The 22,246-nt window shown below is 43.9% G+C and overlaps 1 protein-coding gene across 3 annotated transcripts in view; it reads right to left on the bottom strand.

Annotated features, from left to right (window-relative positions):
• The window catches only part of Stox2 (storkhead box 2), a 315,854-nt gene extending 305,285 nt beyond the window's left edge, over window positions 1-10,569 (bottom strand). For all 3 annotated transcript variants that reach the window (XM_023699633.1, XM_023699632.1, XM_023699634.1), the window contains exon 1: window positions 9,417-10,569. In XM_023699633.1, coding sequence (XP_023555401.1) covers window positions 9,417-9,768 — 352 coding nt within the window. In that variant the 5' untranslated portion in view covers window positions 9,769-10,569. The remainder of the gene's footprint in view (window positions 1-9,416) is intronic.
• Between the last annotated feature and the right edge of the window lie 11,677 nt (window positions 10,570-22,246).

The following is a 22,246-nucleotide window of genomic DNA, read 5'->3' as shown; positions in this document are numbered from 1 at the left end:
CTCTCTCTCTCTCTCTCACACACACACACACACACACACATATTAGTGAACAAAGCCTAACTTGGCCCAGCAAAAATGACACGCAATTTTAAAAAGCTTAACAGCTCAGACTTTGCAGCCAGCTTGCTGGGGTGTAATTAGAGATTACTTGCTCCTACAAGTCTACTCTTGAACCTCAGGCTCTCCTTCTAGAAAGTGGAAATGATATTAGCGCTATCTCTACAGAGATCAAGTGAGAAGCTATGTACAGTGCTTTGGACAATCTCTAAGCCACACCAAGTAGTAATAAAAGTTAATTCTTCCTTTTCTCCCTGCTCTACCCCCCTCACATCTGAAATAAGGTTAACAAATATTTAATAAAATGAAGAAGCCTATGTTATAAAAGCAAAGTTTTCTAGAATGTTCCTTCTTAATTAAGAGAGACTCTTGAAAATACAGGTTAAAAAAATAAAATATGCAAATAAGCAACCATCATGATCTAGAAACGGACTTCTAAAGCTCAATTCACCTCCACCTTAGTGCGGCACAGTCTGCTATTAAACACCTTCCTAGAACAAGCTGTCTTTTTTTTTTTTTTAAACAAATTCATAGCCAGATTGTAATGAAAGGAAAATGATCAGTCTAGATAGGTTAGGTGAGTCGCAAAGTCTCCTACAACAAAAGAATAAGAGAGAAAGAGACAGAGGGAAAGGGGAAAGGAGGGGGAGGGGAGGGATGACTAGAGGAAGAAGGGAGGGCGAGAGGGACAAAGAAGAAATGGAGGAAGAGGAAGATTACTCATGGTTCCTACAGCTCAATATTAACTCCAAAGACAAAGGGCCTTCCAAGCCTATCAACACAAAACTAAAACTGGGCGGGGGCGGGGGGTAGTGCACGGGATCATCAGAATCTAGAGGGTAAGGATACTACTTGGAAGGAGAAGGATTTGAAGGCCTGGATGAATACTGGCAACATACGGGTCTCGGACAGCTGTAGCTGTGACCAACGAGAAGAAAACTGGGAATGTCTTTCTAGAAGGATGGTAGTGTTCACTCACTCCCACAGAAGTGTGGTTTCTTGGCAAGACATGAGACTCCAAAAGCCAAGATGAATGGTCTGCAATTGACAGTTCCTCTCTGTAGGTTCAACATCCATAGATTCAGCCAGCCACAGATTAAAATATTCAGAGAAAAACTTCATCAGTACTGAACACGTACAGACTTTTCTCTTGTCATTATTCCCTAAAGAATAGTGTAGCAACTATTTGCAAAGCATTTACACTCTATATAAACAATCTAGAGATGATTTCAAGTATATGGAAGGATATTAATACATACTATGCAAATATTATGTCATGTATTATTTAAGGGACATGAGCATCCTTGGACTTTAATATCCAAAGGACACTGGAACCATTCCCTCGAGAAACTGAGATGAGTGTATAGAGACTTTCATCCTCCTGGTCTTAGTGAGATGGAAGACAGAATGCACAAGGTTCAGTCCCACTTCCGCCCTGTCAGATGAAGACGGAGCTTCCAAGAAGAGCTGACCCATGCCAAGACTCTTTCCAACCTCACATAAAGAATGTACACCCAATGCTAACAAGTACCCCTTACTCCCTTCTTTCTCCACTTCCCCTGTCTCCACTGGTGATATTTTTCAGCTCCCCATCCTGCTGTGCGTCCTCCCCCACACTTCCACCTTCTCCCTGCACACAGTCCATCCCATTTCCCAAGCTCAGCATCTCCCAGCTGAACTTCCCACCCAGGGCCACCACAAAAGCTGGAAATCTTAAGAAACCATGCCGGACAATGAGTAGCTCTTAAAGCACAGGTGCCCCTTTCAGGAGGTGTCAATCAAAGCCAAATTACAAAGAAGAAAGGAAATGAGGGTGGTGGCAGGACTGGAAGTGGCAGGAGACACTGTTGGTGCTATGCAGCAGGTCAGCTGGCAGGCGCCAGCTCACAGAGGATTTAAAAAGTCTTCAGGTTAGCTGGGTGTGGCAAGGTGGCTCACACCTGTAGTCCCAGCACTGGGGAGGCTGAAAGCAGGAGGATCACCACAAGTCCAAACTGCATAATGAAACCCTGCAACAACCAAATACATTTAAAAAAAAAATTAAAAAGAAATGAGGTGGGAGTGGGGATGTAGCTAAATTGCCAGCCCAGCCTGGACAACACAGGATCTTAGCAACACCCTGCCTCAGAATTTACAAACTTAAAATGAGATGGGAGAGGGGCCAGCAGGATAGCTCAGTGGACCAAAGTTCCTGCTTAGGCAAGCAGAGGGACAGAAGTTTGATCCCCGGCACCACATGCAGCACCAACCCAGGCCTCAGGGTGGGCTGAGCCAGCCAGAGTCCAGCTGTGGGGGCACATGCCTGTAATCCCAGTGCTGGGGAGGATCACCACAAGTCCAAGCTGCATAAGGGGATCCTGCAACAACCAAATACATTAAAAAAATAATAATTAAAAAGAAATGAGGTGGGAGCAGGGATGTAGCTAAAGCAAAGGCCATGGTTTAGTCCCCAGGACTCTAGGAAAGGAAAAAAAAAAAAAAAAAAAAAAAACCTCTGCAGATCATCCCAAGGGGAGAAAACATCCTCAAGGGGTAACTGACCAAGGTAAGGGATTTCTGTAAATATATTATTGCTAATCTTGAAAATGATACAATGGTTGTATTCTCTAAAAAAACATAAATCTTTCCCTTCCTCTTTTTCAGCATTAATATGTCAGAAAAGGGCCTTGGACCCATGAAGGTCAGCTCCAGATATGATGGGGTAGGTGTTGGAGAGGGTGACCTGGAATTTCTGAAGATGACTTTGCTTAGAGGAACAGTACCGGCCCTGCTGTCCTGGAAATGGGCACCGAAGGAAGCCTTCTGTTTCCAGTAAATTCTAGGGGACATGTATACCAGGGATGGAATCCTAATCTTTCGCTGTAAAGGTTTGAAAGCAAAAGTCACCCCAACCCTGGAGGAAAGCAGGCGTAGCAGAAGAAGAGACAGATGCACTGCCCCACATTAGGTGCAGGGGTCTGATGTGACACTGGGGAGAAGGGGCAAAGCGAGGTGAAGGCAAATGCTAGTAGATGGTAGTATTAATAAGGAAAGGTTAACATAGGCAAGGTCGATCTCAACAGCCGGGGTGAGCCAGCGTGCCTCAGCATTCTAGAGCTCACTGTGAATCCTACAGCTGCCACAGGAACCAGCTGAGGGAAACCCCAGAGAGGGTTCCACACTTTACAGATCCTGCTTAGTCTTCAGAGGCCTGCAGGGACCCCGAGACTCAGAAAAGGAGGCTATTTTGGCCTTGCCCTGATCACAGGCATCTGTGCCCTGCAGAGAGACAAAGGGGCACCCCACACTGCGCACAGGTACACTGGGGGGAGCCAAGGGACATCCTGGGCACAGAGATAAGCCATGTAATATCCCCAGCTTGGCTCCCTTTTAAAAATTTATATCTCAGGACCTGTCTACCCAATGGAAAGGCGAGAGTGATTTTATTGGGTTTATTTGGTCCCTAAGACTAAAGTCTCCAGCACAGAGGCATGCATTCATATTGCTAACATCTTAAGAATTTCTGAAGACACGGGGTCTGCTTGGCACAGTACCTATCACCATGCAATGGACTTCCTCAGTGCCAGGTCTGCAACCCACAGACTCTGCTGGACCCTCCTCACCTCTTTCTGTCATTGTTTAAATTCTCCAAGGGGACAACACTAGCCCTGGCCCTTGGTGGTGTTCGGTTTTCCTAGTTACCATAAAGAGAGATGGACAAGCTATCAAGAGCTACTTTTTAAAACAGTAACAGTATGATTCATGGAACAGAACCTTCTTAAACATACAGGTGTGGATATTTTTAAATACTATATATTGCTGGAATAAATGAACAGCTTGTGTTTGATCAATACATCAAGTTAATCTTCACTGAGGTAAACTATAAATCAGATACTTAGTTCCCCAATATAAGCAATATCTGGAATCATGTCATGTCCACAGCTACAATCCAAGGGTTTAAAATTTGTTTCACAAACATACAAATGGAGTAGAATGATACAACCAAGTTAACTCTGTCAAAGCCAACCTCAAACATCAAAAATTCTACCTCGGAAAAAAAAAATTTCTACTTGGACTTTTGCTTTTTTTAAACCAATGTTGCCCAGGATAGCTCCAAACCACTGGGCTCAAGTGATCCTTTTGCCTGGACCTCCCAAGTGTGGTACACGCCACCACACTGGGATAAATTTTTATTTCTAAGGTGCTCAAACCATCCTTGCTTGAAATACATTAATTAGAATGATGATGTTTAAAATTACTTGTAACAAATAGTTTGTATATAATAAACTCTCATTTTTTTCACTCCAAAATATATGATCCCATAACAAAATACTCAGACTTCTCTTTTCTTTTTTAAGACAGGGTCTCAATACTTAGACTTTTGTCTAAGTTCAGGCTGGCCTTGAACTCATGGTGATCCTCCTGCCTCAACCTCCCAAGTGCTGGGATTATAAGCATGCATTAGCCAACATTACTACCATGTTTGGCTCTTACGAACCTTTACAAAGACTTAGCAATAAGTGGCAAATTGATCTCACAATGCAATTTTTTTCTAAATAAAAAGTAAACAAACGTGTTCAGAATCACAATTAAGTTCAAAGCAATGAAATTTAAAAATCTTTGCAAAACCTCTCAGTTATTCTTCGGCCAGGCCTAGAATTAGAAGTTCATCCTAAACACCTTATTATATTGAAATGGACACACCTTTGTTAAAATTTCTTTGAGCCAGAATGAGGTAATATATAAAATGTTTTGTATGACACCTTGAAGTTAATAAAACACAACGCAACATGAACCACTGTTTAGACTTACTTCTGAAATTTTAATATGAGAGATGAGCTTAAGAATGAGGTCCATGTCTTAAAATATTCTGGATTTTCTACCTGCTCCCTGAAGTTAGGAGAACCCACCAGGACTGGTAGATGAGGAAAACCCAGGAGTTGCAGGATGGAGGTGGGCAAGCAGGACTCTGCCCAAAGGCCTGACAGTTTATGCCTGGGGGCAGAAAGTCCTCTGGGCTCAAACAGACTGATGCCATCCTCCTCCGTGGGACCCTACGAAGAGGTGAAATATAGTGCACCCAACACAGAAATCCTCTAGCGTAGTACTCATTTCTCCCCATGACTGCTGCAGCAGCTTCAGCTCATGCTCCTATTTCTAATCACCTCTCAGTCTCATCCATCACCCTTTCTAATCCCAGAACCTCATTGCTATTTGTGACAAATCAAATCATGTCTCCCCCCTCACTGCTTAAGAGCCCCCAATGGCTCCTTAACTTCCTATGTGGCTCTTGTGTGCCTTTCCATTGTCTTACACCACTTTCCCCCATGCACCCTGCCCAGTTCCAAAATCTCTCTAGCCCCCCCTCCCCCCACCCCCGCTTTCAATGGGCCTCCCTCTTAGGATCTCCCTCCCTACCTGCACAAGGTTTAGCTCCTCTCCTGGCAGGAGGCCTGCTTCACCTGCTCTCAAAGCAACAGCAGCTGTTTATTTCTTGCTTGCTCAGAAAACAAAAGCCTTCCAAGCACTTAGCACACGTATGGTTTCTTATATCAGAATCCCCCCAAACCTGGCATACCTAGGCAGTCTTTGCAGTCTCACAAAACAACACAGACCCCTACACTAGGAAGCCCTCAATAAACATGGGTGGGATTTAGTTTAATATGATTTACTCAAAATACACAGTAAATTTTTTAATTTTTTTTTTAAATACAGTAGTTCTATCTCCAGCACCATGGAAGGAAGGAAGGAAGGAAGGAAGAAAGGAAGGAAGGAAGGAAGGAAGGAAAAAGGGGAGGGATGGAAGGAGGAAAAAGGGAGGGAGGGAAGGAAGGAAGGAAGGAAGGAAGGAAGGAAGGAAGGAAGGAAGGCAGGCAGGCAGGCAGGCAGGCAGGCAGGCAGGCAGGCAGTAAATTTTTAAATGTTACTAGTTTGTTGCACACATGCATACATCCTTTGAGGGAGTCTTGGAAATCATAAGTCTGGCCTTGGGCTGGAGAGATGGCTCAGTGGTCTAAAGCACCTACTTGGAACAAGCTTGGCAAAGCACAGGGACCGCGGTTCGATCCCCCAGCACCACATGCCAGCCAGCCCCGCCCCCTGGTGGGCTGAGCTGGCCACACACACACACAATAAATAAATGTAAAAAAATAAAATAATAATAATAAATTGTTAAAAAAAAAAAGTCTGGCCTTTTCTTTGATCTGTCCAAAGCAGGTTATTGCTAAGAATGGAACTTACTACTCTAGTAGGATATTCCTAAGTAGTAGATTTATACAGTATATACCAAACAAAAACTGCTTTTCTTTCAGTTGCTTAATTCCTTGATTTTGTAAGATTGCATAATCACTACCCTGTTGCCCAACCCTTACTTGAAATTTTACAGGTGGTTATAACCATATACTTTTTGAATTACGGGCACCAAAATACATGTATTTTTCAACATAAATGTTTCAAGTTACAAAAGAAAGCATTAACACATGGGCTTGCCTCAACCACAGCACAACCAGAGAAAGGTACCTGGGCAGACCACTTCTCTACTTCTTGCTGACAGGTGTGATGGGACACACCCAGAGAAACCAACAGAGCAAGAGCGAGCGGACAGTCCTTTCCTTCTTACTGGGAGACTCTAAGATGACAGCTTTACCACAGCTGCCCATAGTGGGATCTAAGAGACCACACAGAAAACAACCATTATCCACCACAACAATAAAACTTGAACCAGCATTCTGTTACCAGATGTTTCAGAAGGCTACTGATGACTGATGAGTTGAATTCAAATCCAACAGGTAGAAATGCAATACTTTCTGCAATGCTCATCCATGTTGCTGGTTCTACTGCTACTTCCCATCCATGAAATAGTTAGCTAACATGCTAAAACAACAGAAAAGTGTCTGATGATGTGCCTAGTACAGCCTAGATGGTGAACTGAAAGAAACACTATAAGAAAGACATCACTAATAATAAAACTTCAAAAAGAGTGATGGATTCCTGTTTTTCTACATGAAATAGATTCTAGGTTGTCCCTGTGATTATGTCATTATTTTTTTCAAAGCAGAATTCCAGCTTGGCTTGCCCTGAGCAACCCCTTATGGATTTTTTTTTCCCTCTGAGCATCTGAACTTGTCATCGCAAGTGCTGTGGTTCAGAATAAATGACTATGAGCCAGTCAGTGGCTCATAGACTTTGGCATTTCAAAGCCCAATAAAAAAAATCTGGCAGAAAAATAAAAATGAGAAAGTCTGCAGCAGACAGGAAGGGTCCATTAGAACATTTTATAGTAAATAATTTCAAATAATTCAGCACACCACCATCATTAAAATTGGGTTCCAATAGAGATTTTGATCCCCCAAGGCAGTTCAAAAGAAAATACCATGTGATTATCCACAGGTAGCAGTCCTGCTCTCTCATCAGATGCTTCCTCTTCAAAAGGAAGCCCTGGGCTGGGGAGATAGCTCAGTGGCCTAAGCAGTGTCCTGAGTTCCATCCCCAGTGCCAACAATAGTAATAATAATAAAATAAAAGGAAGTCCCTTCCATTCTATGCAGACCATAGGAGCTGAACCCAAGTACTGTACAGCCATAGCCAGCATCCATTAGTCAGCTTGAGACAGCACCTGCCACCTACCCATATCGGAGAAATGGTCAACCAATAACAGCAGTTTGAAACTTTTTTAAATTTCCAAAATACTCCTCTTTGGTTAATATGATAGATCAGAAATTCCTAAGAGCTTACAAATTGTGTTCAAGTGGGGGAAAAAATGAACACATCGTAATATTTAGCAATTAAATCTTGTTATCTTGTGTGGGATTTCAAAATGGTGGTGGTAGAAATGGATGTGAGGGATAGATGAAATAAAATTAGTCAGGGCACTGATAGATTTTAAAGTTATATGATGGGTTCATGATAATTAAAATTCTATTTTTATATTATACCACTGTATTTTTTGTACTTAGTTGAAAATGTCCAAAATAACAAGCAAAATAAGCACAATGCCAATTTTCAACGAAAACTATTAAAATGCAATAGACAAACTCTCTATGGTGCACAAACATGATTACATGTGTCCATCCTAACGTGTTCAAAATTTACAGAACAAAAGCAGATGGAATTTCAGGGGCACTAATCTTGGCCCGTTAGTTGGGTGGCTTAATTACAGGGACTCAGGCAAGGTTTGGGCGAGAGAAAAAGAAGGAGGGAGAGAAAATGGTAAAGCATCTTTCAGAATGCAGCACTCACTACAAATTCACACTTTAATGGCTTTTTGTCTACGTAATTCAAGGGAAGCGTGGTTAAAAATCCTTGCTATGCAAGAATAGAAAACATACACAGGCTTAAAAATACTATGAATTTGCCATACATACCGAAGCAAACATATTAGCAGGTAAAAACCCTTGGGAGGTGAGCGACGGAGCAACCCGGAGTAAGGAACAGGGCGGCCTGTTACAGGCTCATTGGAGTGAACTTTTGACCTCCTCCCAAAGTGTCAAGAAAGAATTTCTAAACCTTAGAACTAGAAAGAATACTTTCTTCCTTGAAATCGTTTCATAAAGCATTACTATTTATGATACTTGCTTTTAGCCACCGGACCTAAGTTATAAAACGAAAAGGCATATTCTAAAACCAATACAAACTAGATTAAGAAAAAAAAAAGTTAAGTAGTACAATAAAAACACCAAGTCAAAGCAACTCTGGAAATGCAGCTGCGAAAGCCTCCCCGACTCCCTGCCTCTCTAGGTCACCGCTCAGACTCCTCCGTGCTCTTTGTCGTCCCTGCCTTCAATCACAGGACATGACTGGAAAGACGCTCCAGAGGCAAGACTTTTACAGCGAAACGTACCGCTTTGCGGGGTGCAGCGATGCAGGTGCGCAGCGACTCGGCCACCTGCCCCCCCCCCCGTCGCCCCGGGGAACGAGGCACCCCACGTCGGAACTGCGGCCGTGGCTTCCGCGCTGCGCTGCGGTAGCGAGGCTCCTCCACGCTACCTGAGCGCGCCGCTGCCCCTCCCTGGGCTCGGTGCGCGGAGAAGGTGACGCTGGGACCCCAGCAGGGCGGGCAGCGCCAGCTCCCGCGCCGCCTACCTGGCCAGCCAGGCACCGCCCCGCCGCGCCGTCGGGGAGGCTCCGCGGGCAGGCGGAGGAGGCGGGTGGCTCAGGTACGGCTCCCTCTTTTGGGAGCCAGGAAGTTCCCTAGTCCCGCGCTCCCGCAGTGCCGCCCCACTTCCCGGCCGGGACACGCGCTTGGAGCGGGGATGGGGCCCCCCTGGGAACCGGCCTGGGCACCCGCTCGCTGCCGCCAGGAAGGCGCAGGGCGCCGGCTCGCTCGGGGCGGAGGTCCCGGGACGGCCGGGTCGTGCCCTGCGCGCGGCGGCCACACTCACCCAAGCAGCGGATGTGGAAGCCCGAGGGCGGCCGCAACGCCCGGCGCGTCCAGCCCTCGCGCAGCGCCTCCAGGTGCTCCTCCTTGCCCTGGATCAGCAGGACCTGCTCGTCGATCCAGCCCAAGAAAAAGGTCTCGGCCACTGCGGCCGTGACCTTCTTATTCCAGAAGTGCTGCATGTTCTCTGCTTTGAAGTCGGCGAAGATCTCGTAGCCGATGTGGTGTCGGGCGAGCTGCCGAGGCTGCGCCGGGGCCGCGGGCTGAGCTGGCCGGGGCCGCTCCGCTGCAGGGCCCTCGCCCGGGCCCAGGACGATGGCCAGAGAGTGGGGCGCGATCTGCAGAAACTTCTCCATCTTCGTCCGCACCCGCCGCGCGGACCGGCTCACCGCGGCGCCGCTTCCTGCCGCTCCCAGGAACAGCAGCCGGAACGCGGCTGCCGAGGGGCGAGGAGCGTCGGGGTCTCCCCCGGGGACAGGCTGGCGCCCCCCTGCCCTGCGCCGGGCCGCTCTGGACGCCCAGCGCAGCACTCCGGGGCGCAATAGTCTGAGCGCGGGGACGGGAAGGGCGCGACCGCCCGGCCCGAAGTCTACAGCACGTTACCTGCAGCTCCGGGCCACCCTCCGGGCACCGCTCATTTTCCAGCGGCAGCGCCCTGGCCTCCCTTGGCACCCGGTGGCCCGGCGGGGGCGGAGACCAGGAGGAGGGTGCCGAGGGGGCGGGCAATTCGCGCACAGCCCGGGAATTCCCTGGGCTGGACTCGGCCGGAGGAATTCTGAGAGGTCCGTTGTAGAAATCAGTCGAGGTGGCCTGGGTGCCCGGGGACTGAGTTCGGGTGGCAGGTCCCGCGCAGACCCGCTGGCAGGAGAAAGAACGCGGGCAGCACTTGGAAGCCAAGGTTCCGGAGCAGCGGGAGTCGCTCCTCCCCGTGCTCCACCCCGCCCCCACCTTCCACCTCCCGCTGGAGCGAGTGGATTCGCTGCCTGCTTAGTGTACCCTTGGAAATGCCTTTTTAGAAAAGTTAGTCAACCACGAAAAATTGTCATCAGTCCCTCCTTCCAAACTCGTGGAACGCTACTGTCCTATTTCCAGCTGGTACTTTGGTCCTATCCTGGAAGAAACAGTAATTCCCAGAATTAGCTGCATGGCCCAGTTTATGAAAGGGACAGAGAATTACCAGGAAAGGTAGTGATTGTACTTTTTTTTTTGGTGGGGGGGTGCTTTTTTAAAACTGAGACTTAAAGTCATATTACAAGAGGTAACTTAAAAGAATTATTAGAGGTTAAAGCCACATCTACCTAGAGCAGTGATCATGAACAGGGAGTGGAAGAAGTAACTAATTGCTGCTGGCATCCTGCAATGTTTTTAATCCTGAAAACGTCACTAAACCCGGTTCCTTGTTTTTATTTGTTGCTATTGTTTTTGTATTTTATGGAAAGGTCTACACGGTGTTCAAGATCTCACTACTAGATCAGACTACTAGTGATCCGCCTGTTTACAGCCTCCCGAGAGCTGGGATTACAGGCACACGCCACCCACTGCATGTCTCAGCGCACCCCAGGGGCAGGGCAGATCTGGGGATCAAACCCTATACCCCTGCACCTGCTTGCAGGCGCTTTAATCCACTGCGCTATTTGGAGGACCCTTAAATCCAGGTTCCTGAAGTCGTAGTTTTTGCCTTACTGCAGGGAGATCTTGAACATGTCCCTGAACCTCAGTGACCCCAGCTGTAAAATGGGAGTTAAATCCTATTCACTGGGCCATGACCAGGCTGGGAAAGGAATTAAGCGAGGAAAGTTCTATGAGATCACAACCCATTATAAAGTTTACCATCAGCTTTAGGGTGTTGGTGCAAGTTACAGACAACAGGTTCGCTCAAACCTCAGGAAGCCTGAGCCTGCATTTGGTGTGCAGCTGGGGCTCTGCATGCTGCCCTTAGAACTTCCCAGGCACTATTGCGTGGTGAGACCTGTTATTTTCTTGCCGGCTTTCAGAGCTCTAGCTCTAAGCCTCAATTTGGCACTGTCGAAATGCCACATACTTTGCCTGTTTTCTTGGTGCTTGGGCCTCAGAAAGAGGAGCTGATGGTAGATGGAAAACAGAAGGAAAGTTGTTAGCGTGTAACCTTTTTTTTAAATTTGTTGTTCTTTATTTTACCATAATTCCTGAGAAAAGTTCCAATAATTGCACAAAGAATACCCATATATGTTCACCCAGATTCCCCAGTTGTTAATGTTGTACTCTGCTTACATAGAAATTCTTTTTCTAAACTGTTTTTAAAATCTCTCTGTTATGAATTGCTATTTGACTTTGTAATTAGCAAGTATCTTTTTGAGAGGTACTTTGAAACTAAGCAAATGTCCTGTTACTTCTCAAACTTTGCAGTGGCCTGCCTTGACGTGTTTATTATTATAGTGGTCAAGAAATTCTTTTTTTTTTTCTCTCTCTCTGTATTTTAGGGAAGGGTCTACACGGTGTTCAGGGTCTCACTACTGGATTGAACTTGTAGTGAACCACCTGTCTACAGCCTCCCAAGTGCTGGGATTACAGGCACGCACCACCAAGCCCAGTCTCAGTTGCTGTCTCAGCGTGCCCTGGAGGTGGGGCCAGCACAGCAGGCCTGGGGATTGAATTCCAGGCCCCTTCGCCTACTTGTAGGCGCTTTAACATGCTGAGCTATTTGGCTGGCCTGTGGTCACTAAATTCTGTTGTTCTATGCTGCGCCTTTCTACCTGCCACCCTGCCTTGGAACCAGCCAACTATGGATCAAAACCTCACCAAACTATGAGCTGAAATAAATTATTTCTCTTTTAACTAGAGGATGTTGGGTATCTATCTCAGCAAGGAGAAAAATAACTAAGAGAGCTATTTTAATAAGAAAACTCTGGTTCTTTTTAGTGGAGAAGCTATCTAGAAAGCATCAGCTAGTCTTTAAGGGTACTCATCACTACTGTGGTGATCTTTGCTTTTGATTAGTCTGCTTATTTATGAATACTCCCCACATGATATCGAACTTCTCTCTTTTACAATATAAACATGCTTAACCATCTGCACTGTAAATATTAAACAATGTGACTTGGTTCAAAGAGTTTGGCTGTAGAATGAGACAATGGCTGTTCATTCTGTGGATCAGATAAGTGAAGGACCTTATGCAAACTATCTCTGACCTCAGGGCTTCTCATATTGCAAATAGAGAACTGTTAGGAAAAGCAAGATGACTTGTGCAAAGGTCCTGGTTTTTGGCAGACACTGAATAAGGAACCAGTTTATACTCTTTCACATGCAGATAAATATTCTCTCCCCTTCTTATAACTCCCAAACACCAAGCCCAGCATACAACTGTTGCATTACCAACTGCAGGCTTTCTCTCTTTGAGAAAGAGAAATATTGTTCCAATCAGAAGCACAGAATTTGCTGGCTGCTGTGATCATATCTTGCTTAAAAAAAAAAAAAAAAAGTTGGTGACAGACAACTCTGTACCAGAATTTTTCATGATCCAGCCTTTTCACATAAGAGCTTCCAGTGCTATGTGTCAGCCACAGGAACTGTAGTATCCTATCTGCCTCTGGCTTGCTGAGCCCTGCTCCTGGAGCCCCTTAACACTCCTTGTAGGGCTGGGGAGATAACTCATTGGCATAAGCTCCTGTCTAGCAAGCACAGTCCTGAGTTCAATCCCTAGTACAAAAAAACAAAAAAACAAAAAAAAGAAAGAAAGAAAGAAAGAAAGAAAGAAAGAAAGAAAGAAAGAAGAAAGGAAAAGAAAACTTATTGTAATCATCCTGATGCCTAGAATTATCTCTCAGTCTTTCCCAAACTTTGGTGCTTCAAGATGCCAAGGCAGAGTGTCTGATTACTTTTCTCTCATTCCTAGGACAAAATACCTGATACCCAGAATTAAGGAAAAAAGGGTTTATTTAGCTCACTGTTAGTGGAGGTTTCAGTCCATACTCGGCTCGTTCCAAGGCAGAGTAACATATGGAAGAGGGCAGAACTTCATGGCAGTGTAAAAACGGCAAAGAGCAAAGGGAGGAGCAGCAGCTTCAGAAAGCCCCTCTCCCTTCCTTATATTGTATTCAGGCTGTCGGCCCCAAGATCCATGTAGTACTCACACACGTAATCCCAACACTGGATCATGAATTAATCACAGACTCTAGAAGGTGCCCCATTGACTGCATGAGGCTTTGGGGTAACAACTAAACACAAACCATAACACATGTTCAATGATATGGGTCTTCCTTTCAACTAAGGAAACTGTGGGTTATCTGACCGTAAAATAGCTTTGCTTGTACCCAAACTACCATCAACTATATCCTCTTTTATCTTTGGCAATCTTTGAACCAAAATAGCCACAATACCACAAGATCAAGTATCTGCAAGTTGCAATACATCTCTTCCCCTAGGCAAATAATATTTCCTCAAACATAGGCTAAAACAGACCTTCTCTACCAAATATTTTTCCCTTTGAACCCCATGTTAAACATAGCCTATCCAAGATGGACTCTGCTATGTATTTATGTAATTAAAGGACCTCATAAATGATTTTCCAGAATAAAGATTATTTCCTAGAATATTCAAATATAGTAGATGCTACTTAAAAGACTTGTTCAAGCTTTCAAAATCTAGGTCTTCAGACTCTCAGCCATTCCTACGTAGCCTCAAAGTTCTTAGAGTCAAGTTTTGGTTGAAACAAAGAATTGAACAGATTCTTACTCCTGAATCTGTAGAAAGAAAGCCTCATTTCCAAACTGCATAGATTCGGAGCTCATCTCTTAAAATCCAGACAAGTCCTACCCACACACTCTTTCCAAAGCTAGATCCAGGGGCTATTGTCTTCAACAGGCAGTGCTCTCTCTGCTAATAATAGCAGATTAAAAGTTACTTTAACACTTAAAGTATGAGTAGGTCTTTAATTTTTACACAGTAGTAGATATTATTAGTATCCTCATTATTTTATGGATAATGAAACTCAGACACATAGAATATAAGTAGTTGTTTGGGATTGCCCAGAAATAAAGTAGTAGAACTAGATCCATAATACAAGTGGTACATGGATGAACCACAAGTGGTACATGCATGACTTGAACCACAAGTGGTACATGCATGACTATCTCACTAAGCATTGTGTACCACTGATGGTACAGATGGATGTAATTGATTTTATCTGTCTTTCTCTAATACAATTTTTCAAAGCTTCCCAATAGGAAAGTCAGACATGTACTACTGGTAGTTCAATTTGCCTGGAAGAGATACACAAATTATGGCCTGGTTGCCAATATGTTAACCTAGGCAGCCAGTCTACCAAGCACAATGCCCAAACTGTCCTCTGCATTCTTCTTAGCTAACCAACTACTGATAGTTTTGTCAAAGGGTCCTTCAACACTGCCTCATGAATAATAGTGATATTGGACATTTGTCTTAGCTAATTTTTGCCACAAAATAAGCTATCCTAAGAGTTTAGCAGGTTAAAGCAACAAGCATCTTTATCATCTTTCAGTTTCTGTTGGTCAAGAATCCAGGCATAGACTGGGCATGGTGGCACACACCTGTAATCCCAGCTCTTGGGAGGCTGAAAACAGAAGGATCACTATGAGTATGATCTATGTAGTGAGACCCTATAGACCCTGTACTAAAATACATTTTAAAAAATCCAGGCAGGCCCAGCCCAACCAGATACCTCTTGTTCTGGGTCTCTGATGAAGTTATGATTGAGCAAGGGCTGTAGTCTCATCTGATGGCTCAAGTGGGTTTGATCCCACTATAAGATCACTCCCCTGGTAGTTGGCAGGATGCTGTTGTTGGGGGTTGATGGACTAAGAGCTGCAGCTTTTTGCTCTATTCCTTATGACAGGAGCCCTTCTAAAGGTAGTTCACAACATGGCAGCTCACTTCTTTTATATCACCCAAGACAGAAGTTACAGCCTACCCTTGGAAGTGACATCCATCACCTCTACAGCATTCCACTTGCTAGAAGTAAGTCACTAAAGCCATAACCACTCTCTAGTGGAGAAGATTATAAAGATATGAATACCAAGATATAGAGATCATTATGAGTTTTAGAAGCTGCCTACAACAATATTTATAACAAAACATGGAAAGATTCCACTCTTCAGAATATAATGACTAGGGGCCAGTGAGATAGCTCCGCAGACTAAAGCACCTGCTTAGGCAAGTGCAGGGACCACAGTTTGACCTCCAACACCACATGCCATGCCAGCCCCATCCCCAGGGCAGGCTGAGTCAGCCAGAATCCAGGCATGTTGGCACATGCCTATAATCCCAGCCTGAAGAGGCTGAAAGCAGGAGGATCACCTCGAATCCGAGCTGTGTAGTGAGACCCTATAACAATCAAGTACATTTTAAAAAAATTTTTTTAAATATTTGACTGACGGGGCCAGCCAAATAGCTCAGCAGACTAAAGCACCTGCAAACAGGCAGCAGGCACAGGGGCTGGGGGTTCAATCCCTGGGCCTGCCATACTGGCCCCACCTCTGGGGCATGCTGAGACAGCAAGTGAGACCGGGCATGGTGGCATGTGCCTGTTTACAGCTCTTGGGAAGCTGTAAACAGGTGGATCACTACGAGTCCAATCTAGTAGTGAGACCCTGAACACCCTGTAGACCCTGCCCTTAAATTAAAATAAAGTCACTTCTAATATAAATTCTTATTTTTGCACTTAGCAAGTTCTACACACACACACACACACACACACACACACACACACACAAATTAATGCTCTTCCAAATATGAAGGGCCGGCTTAGAGGATATACCATCAGAACTCAAGGGAATTAGGAAGAGGAATTTTTATGGTCTCTTATTACAGCATAACCTGCACCATTATCAACCTCATTAATATCATCATTGCCATTTAACAATCACTAACTACATGCCTGGCAATGTGCCAAGAACTTTTCACACATGGCAATAGAATTGTGATTTTTTAAATATATAATGGAAATAATATTTTGCGATGAGTAATACAAGGTATTTCAATTTTAAGAATCCCCACTTTTCAGTTGCCTCATAGTATTCTCCATCCATGGACTCAGTTGTTTCCATGACATGTCTCTGTGTCAGTTTACTAAAATTTACATAGCTTTACTTTGTCAATCTTTTTGCAAACACCCCCACAAACAATCCACAGTGTCTCTTCTCTCAGCCCCCAACCTCTAGCTGCTGGAGTAGGAGGGAGCTAGATAGAGGCAAACATTCCTCCAAATGCTGTTAGGAAGACAAAATAAAGATCAGGAATGGAAAAATAAATGGGTTTAGATAAGTACGAAGTAAGTAAAGAAACAGCCTTATGTATAATTACAGCATGTCAAGCAGGTGAAGTGATAGAAACAGGGAGAATCTACACTGGGTAGTATATTGAAGAAAGGCCTGTCAGAGGAAGCAGGCATTTACTGCAGGCTAAAGAATGAGAGGGAGCCCAGCTTGTCAAAACTTCCATGATCAAACTGTTGCCTGTTGCCTTTGGGAGAAATGTTGTAACTGTCATCAGGCCCCTTTAGAAACATTTACATATACTGTCCCAGAGGCAGGCTTGGCAGGTAGCTATTTCCTTCCTTAGATTGAGTATCCAAGACCTTTATACTGACCTTAGTGGTGGTAACATTTCCTGGTTATTTTCCGAGCAAAAATATTTAACACTTATCAAAAGCCTCTTCTTACATAACTCAGTGAGGAAGAACATTTATTATTCTAATTTTCCAATGAGCAAAACCGAGGTTCTCAGATGTGAAGTAGCTTGCTACAGGTCACACGGTTAATACTTGGTAAAGTCAAGATTTGAACTACATCTGAGACTCCAGATGCCAGCTTCCTCACCAACCACTGCAGCTTCCGAAGAATTAAGAGCCTCCAAAATAAACCAGTGCTACATTTCTCATGAAGGCACCAAATTACTTGAAAATTTTCCAGAAAAAAAAAAAGATGAAATGCTTGAAAGCTACTCATATAATCCTCAAAGCCATCTTTCAAATGCCTTGGGGAACATACTTGCCTCAGTTATCTCAGGACTGACGTTCAAGCTGAGGGAGGTTTTGTGCAGGATGAAAGAGAGTCGTGAATGAGACTCTGTCAGCCCTTCACTGCCTCCACTCAGCTGCCTGCCATTCTTGCTGGGAAAGGCGAACTTAGCTGAACATGTGCGTGCCCCAGTTGATCAACTGCCGCTTTACATGGTGCTGTAGCTGAAGCCCAGTCAACCTCACTCAGAAAGGTGCCTTCCAGCCTGGGTGCCTGCACTTTGGAATTTTTGCTTGTGCCAGACTGTGCTTTCTAAAGGTAGTTGCACTCTGTCTCCTGTTCATAAGTATTTCTAGCTTATGGCCTTCCCACGCTCTTTCAATATGTAGAGTCTATCTCTCTGTTTCCTTAACTCTGGTCAGGCACTGAGATTTCTTTGAGTAACTGATTAGAGCATAGAGACACTGTACCAGACATGAGTGGAGACCTATGGATCGCACAGCTCCAGGCCTGCCACTTAGAAGCCAGCCATCACAGAACAAGTGCAACTACCGCAAGCTGCTGTTACAAGATACCTCAGACTAGCCACAGGGAGTGTCTCAACCAGTTTTTTGTCACTGTGACAAAACATCTAAGACAAACAACTTAAGGGAGAAAGGCTTTATTTGGGCTCATGATTTTAGTCCATGGTCAGTAGGACCCACAGCTTTTAAGCCAAAGGCAGGGAAGAATATGGTAGACGAGCGTGGCAAAATTTAAAAATCTACTCACCTCCCAGCAGCTGAGAGACAGACAAGAAGACAGAAAGTGAGAATGCCATGGTGAGATATTCCTTTCCAGGGACCTGCTCCTTCCACGTAGTTGCCACCTCCTAAACTTTCTTTTCCATCACCCCCTAATACTGTAGTTTATACAAATCTTGGCAAGGAATAATATTTCAGTGGCATGCTGTTTGTGGAATCTATGAAAAGTCAATTTTCACAAAGTAAAAAAAGAGGATGTTGTATTGTTTTGTTTTTGTAACATGTGTGCTATACATGAATTTAGACTCAAGTTCATAATTCCAAATGCCAGTGGAATAGTCAGAAACAGTGAGGGCTTGGGAGATAGCTCAGTGGCATAAGTGCCTGCCTGGCAAGCACAAGGTCCTGAGTTCAATCCCCAGTACCAAAAGAAAAAGAAAAGAAAACAATGGTATTTAACACTTTACTGTAGTAGGAGTCTAGATGTTCTACAAAATCCCCATAACTATGGAATTATCATTCTAAGATTTTCAAAGTATTATTTTAAGAATAATCCATCTTGGGGCTGGTGAGATGGCTCAGTGGTCTAAAGCACCTACTTAGAACAAACTAAAAGCACAGGGACCGCGGTTCAATCCCCCAGCACCACATGCCAGCCAGCCCTGCCCCCTGGTGGGCTGAGCTGGCCACACACACACACACACACACACACACACACACACATAAAATTTAAAAAAAAAGAAAAAAAAAGAATAATCCATCTTGAACTGTGTCACATAATTTCTTCTTTTTTATATTTACGATTGTATACTGACCTACTATACAGAAAGAATAGCATCAATTCTTTCTGCCTTAAGTTACAGCTTATCTCGGGTAAATAATAAAAATAGCTGACTTTTATGTGTGCTCTCTAGGCATCATATAACAAGCCAAGAATATTCGTTTATTTAATCCACATGACATCCATATGGGGTAGCTAATGTTGTTATCCTAATTTTGCAAATAAGAAACTGCTTCATAAAAGAGCTACCAGACTGGGAAGATAGCTCAGCGGCATAAGCGCCTGCCTGGCAAGTGCAAGGTTCCAAATTCAATCCCAGTATGGCAAAAGTTACACATTTGGAGGATGCCAACTGTTATGCCATCAAATTAGGTCTCAAATCTTTGCTCTTAATAGCTACATTAAAATACCCTCTGTGTTCTTTTCGAAGAGTTCGTGATCTCACTGTCACAGCCACAGACCTGCACAGTACTTACTTCCAAGATTAGTGGCTTTCTCTTGCGGTTGACAATTACCCTGGCATAGGAAAGACTACAAAATTCATCTCAACCTCCATTCTCTACACACCAATCAAAGATACTTTCCTCAAAATCCTATGAGGATTTTCCTTCCAAGGACCACCTTTTGACCTCCTGAGACATTTTCAAAAGGGTTCAAAATGCTCGCAGATATTGGTCTATCTATTCTGACACTTCAAGTCTTTCCCTCGCAGGAGACTGAATATATTCTAGGTCAAAATTTAATTTTGCCAGTAAAAGTGAAAGCCATATATGACCTAAAAATTGGTGGTTTGTGTTTCTTGAGCTGCTTCTGAATAATGCCTCTGTGTTGGTCTGCTTTCTATGCATGTGATAAAATACTTGAGGGAATTAATTTACAAATAGGAAATATTGGGCTGGCCAAATAGCAGAGTGGATTAAAGCAACTGCAGGGGCTGGAGAGATGGCTCAGTGGTCTAAAGCACCTACTTGGAACAAGCTTGGCAAAGCACAGGGACCGCGGTGCAATCCCCCAGCACCACATGCCAGCCAGCCCCGCCCCCTGGTGGGCTGAGCTGGCCACACACACACACACACACACACACACACAAAATGCAAAATAAATAAAATAAAATAATTTTTTTAAAAAGATAGCAAGCTAAGTACAGAAGCAAATGGCATTAGTTAGCGGGAGGTGACCTTTATGGTTAAAAATAAAATAAAATAAAATAAAAAAATAAAGCAGCTGCAAGCAGGCACAGGGCAAGGGGTTTTGATTCACGGGCCTGCCATGCCAGCCCCGTGCTGAGCCGACCATTTAGACTGGGCACAGTGGCTCATGCCTATAATCCCAGCACTTGGGAGGCTGTAAACAGGAGAATCACTATGAGTCTGATCTAGAAGAGAGACCCTGAACACCTTGTAGACCCTTCCCTAAAATACCAGGGGGAAAAAGTAGGAAATATTTATTTTGACTGTTTCAAAAGTTCCAGTCCAAGATCAGGTGGACCTATTGCTTTAGGGCCTGTGCTGGGGCAGCTCATACTGGTGTGAGCCTGTATAATGCTTCCTTTATGGTGACTGGGAAGCAAAGGAAGAGGAAAAGACTGGAGTCTCACAATTCTCTTCAAAGGCACACCCCTCATGACCTAACCTGCTCCTGCTCAGCTCCATCTTCAAAGGCTCCACCGTTCTCCAGTAGTGCCACAGGCTAGATACCAAGCAATTAATACATGGGTTTTGGGAGACACTTGTCTAAACCACAGCAGCCTCTGTTGTCATGCCCTAGCCATGACCTCAATTACAAGGGCAGATGTGCATCCTGATCTAAAGCCAGTTTTCAAACAGCAGTGTGCAAGTCATGATTTTCTTTGGCTTATGTTTCTATTAGTGATTTGCTCTTGTTCAGTTCCAGTATCTGCATAGCACAAACTGAGATCAGAAAGGAGCCTATGAAAAAACTTTTCCCCATTAAAGTATCTTACTCCTTTTGGCATCTGATATGATAAACCCAACCAAAATGTATGCTGATTCATCCTTATTTGAATAAAAATCACATCTCTGAAACTAAATTATTGAAATGTTTTTCCATCCTGTTGCCCACATCATTAGCATGCAAATGTTAATTTGGAGAGGCTAGAAGTTATTAAGTCTTGCTCTCATTTATTAGCAATCATGTGCCCAGTAATGATTGGATTCTGAATAGTGTGCTGAATACTAGACAGAGAAATCAATACAGCCTGGTTCTTATTTGGGAAGAGTTTATAGTTTCAAGAGGTGACAGACAAGAAATCCCCTCAAAATGAAGTTATGCCTTATTGCTATAACAGTAAGTATTTCTGAGGGCCAAAGAACAATGGAAGTGAAAGGAAAGAGTATAAATGGGTAATGTTAGGGATGACAGATGACTTCATATGGTGGGTACACACTTGGAAGACAAACACTTAGCTACGATAAGTCCTTAAGATAAGGCCTTATTCTATGATCCTGTGTGATATGCACCTCTCCAAACGAAGAGTCCTGATGCAATGCTGAGTCTCTGTCATTTAGAACTGTATCATAAAATAATGCTTGTGGACACTACTGTCACTTTGGGATTGATTTCTTCTTACATTGTGGTAGATTCAAAATTCCTTCAGTAGTAATTTTACTAACATTACTTTGTTACTTTTTCAGGTAAGACAGAAAAGATTGACATCATGGCTGCCTGGGCCCATGTAGCTGTGTCCTCTCCCGGATGAGTGGCCAACCACTGCTGCCCTACATACTACATTATTAGTATTTTTCTATATAAATAGATATATCTACTACCTTGTTACTACTTCTTGTGAAATCACAATAGCTGATGCTAATAACATAGCTACATGGTAAAACAATTTTTCATATTTTCTCCTTACTCACTATAATAGCAGCAGTTCTTTATCTGCTCTTTAAAAAAGAATGTGATTTGCAAGAACTACCCCTGATTGTGTTTCTGCCCAGAAAGAAAGTCAATACTCACCATCTAAGAACCCCAACAGGGAAATTACAACCTGCCAGGATGGCACCATCTTGCCCAAAGCACACTCTCCAGTACACGGGCCCTCCCTCCTCTGAGCTTGCTGCAGATGGCAAATTTCCAAAGGGAAGGAAAGGGCCAGCTAAAAATAGACAGTTTTAGGATAATTCTATGGTTAGTTAAATAGGTGCTACTGAAAATATGTAGATATCAAAACACTGAAAAGGCAGAAACAGCATCATTCATAAGAGAACGCATAATTATTTTTCTAATAATTTTATTGAGAAACAAATAGCAATAAGACAGTTTTAAAACCCATTACTAACACAGTTTCAATAATTTTTAATTAATTTATTTATTAATT

The sequence above is a fragment of the Octodon degus genome, unplaced genomic scaffold, assembly GCF_000260255.1.
Source record: "Octodon degus isolate 3935 unplaced genomic scaffold, OctDeg1.0 scaffold00114, whole genome shotgun sequence".
Lineage (NCBI taxonomy): Eukaryota > Metazoa > Chordata > Mammalia > Rodentia > Octodontidae > Octodon > Octodon degus.
The sequence above is the reverse complement of the archived record's forward strand: the minus strand, read 5'-3'. Positions and strand labels throughout refer to the sequence as shown.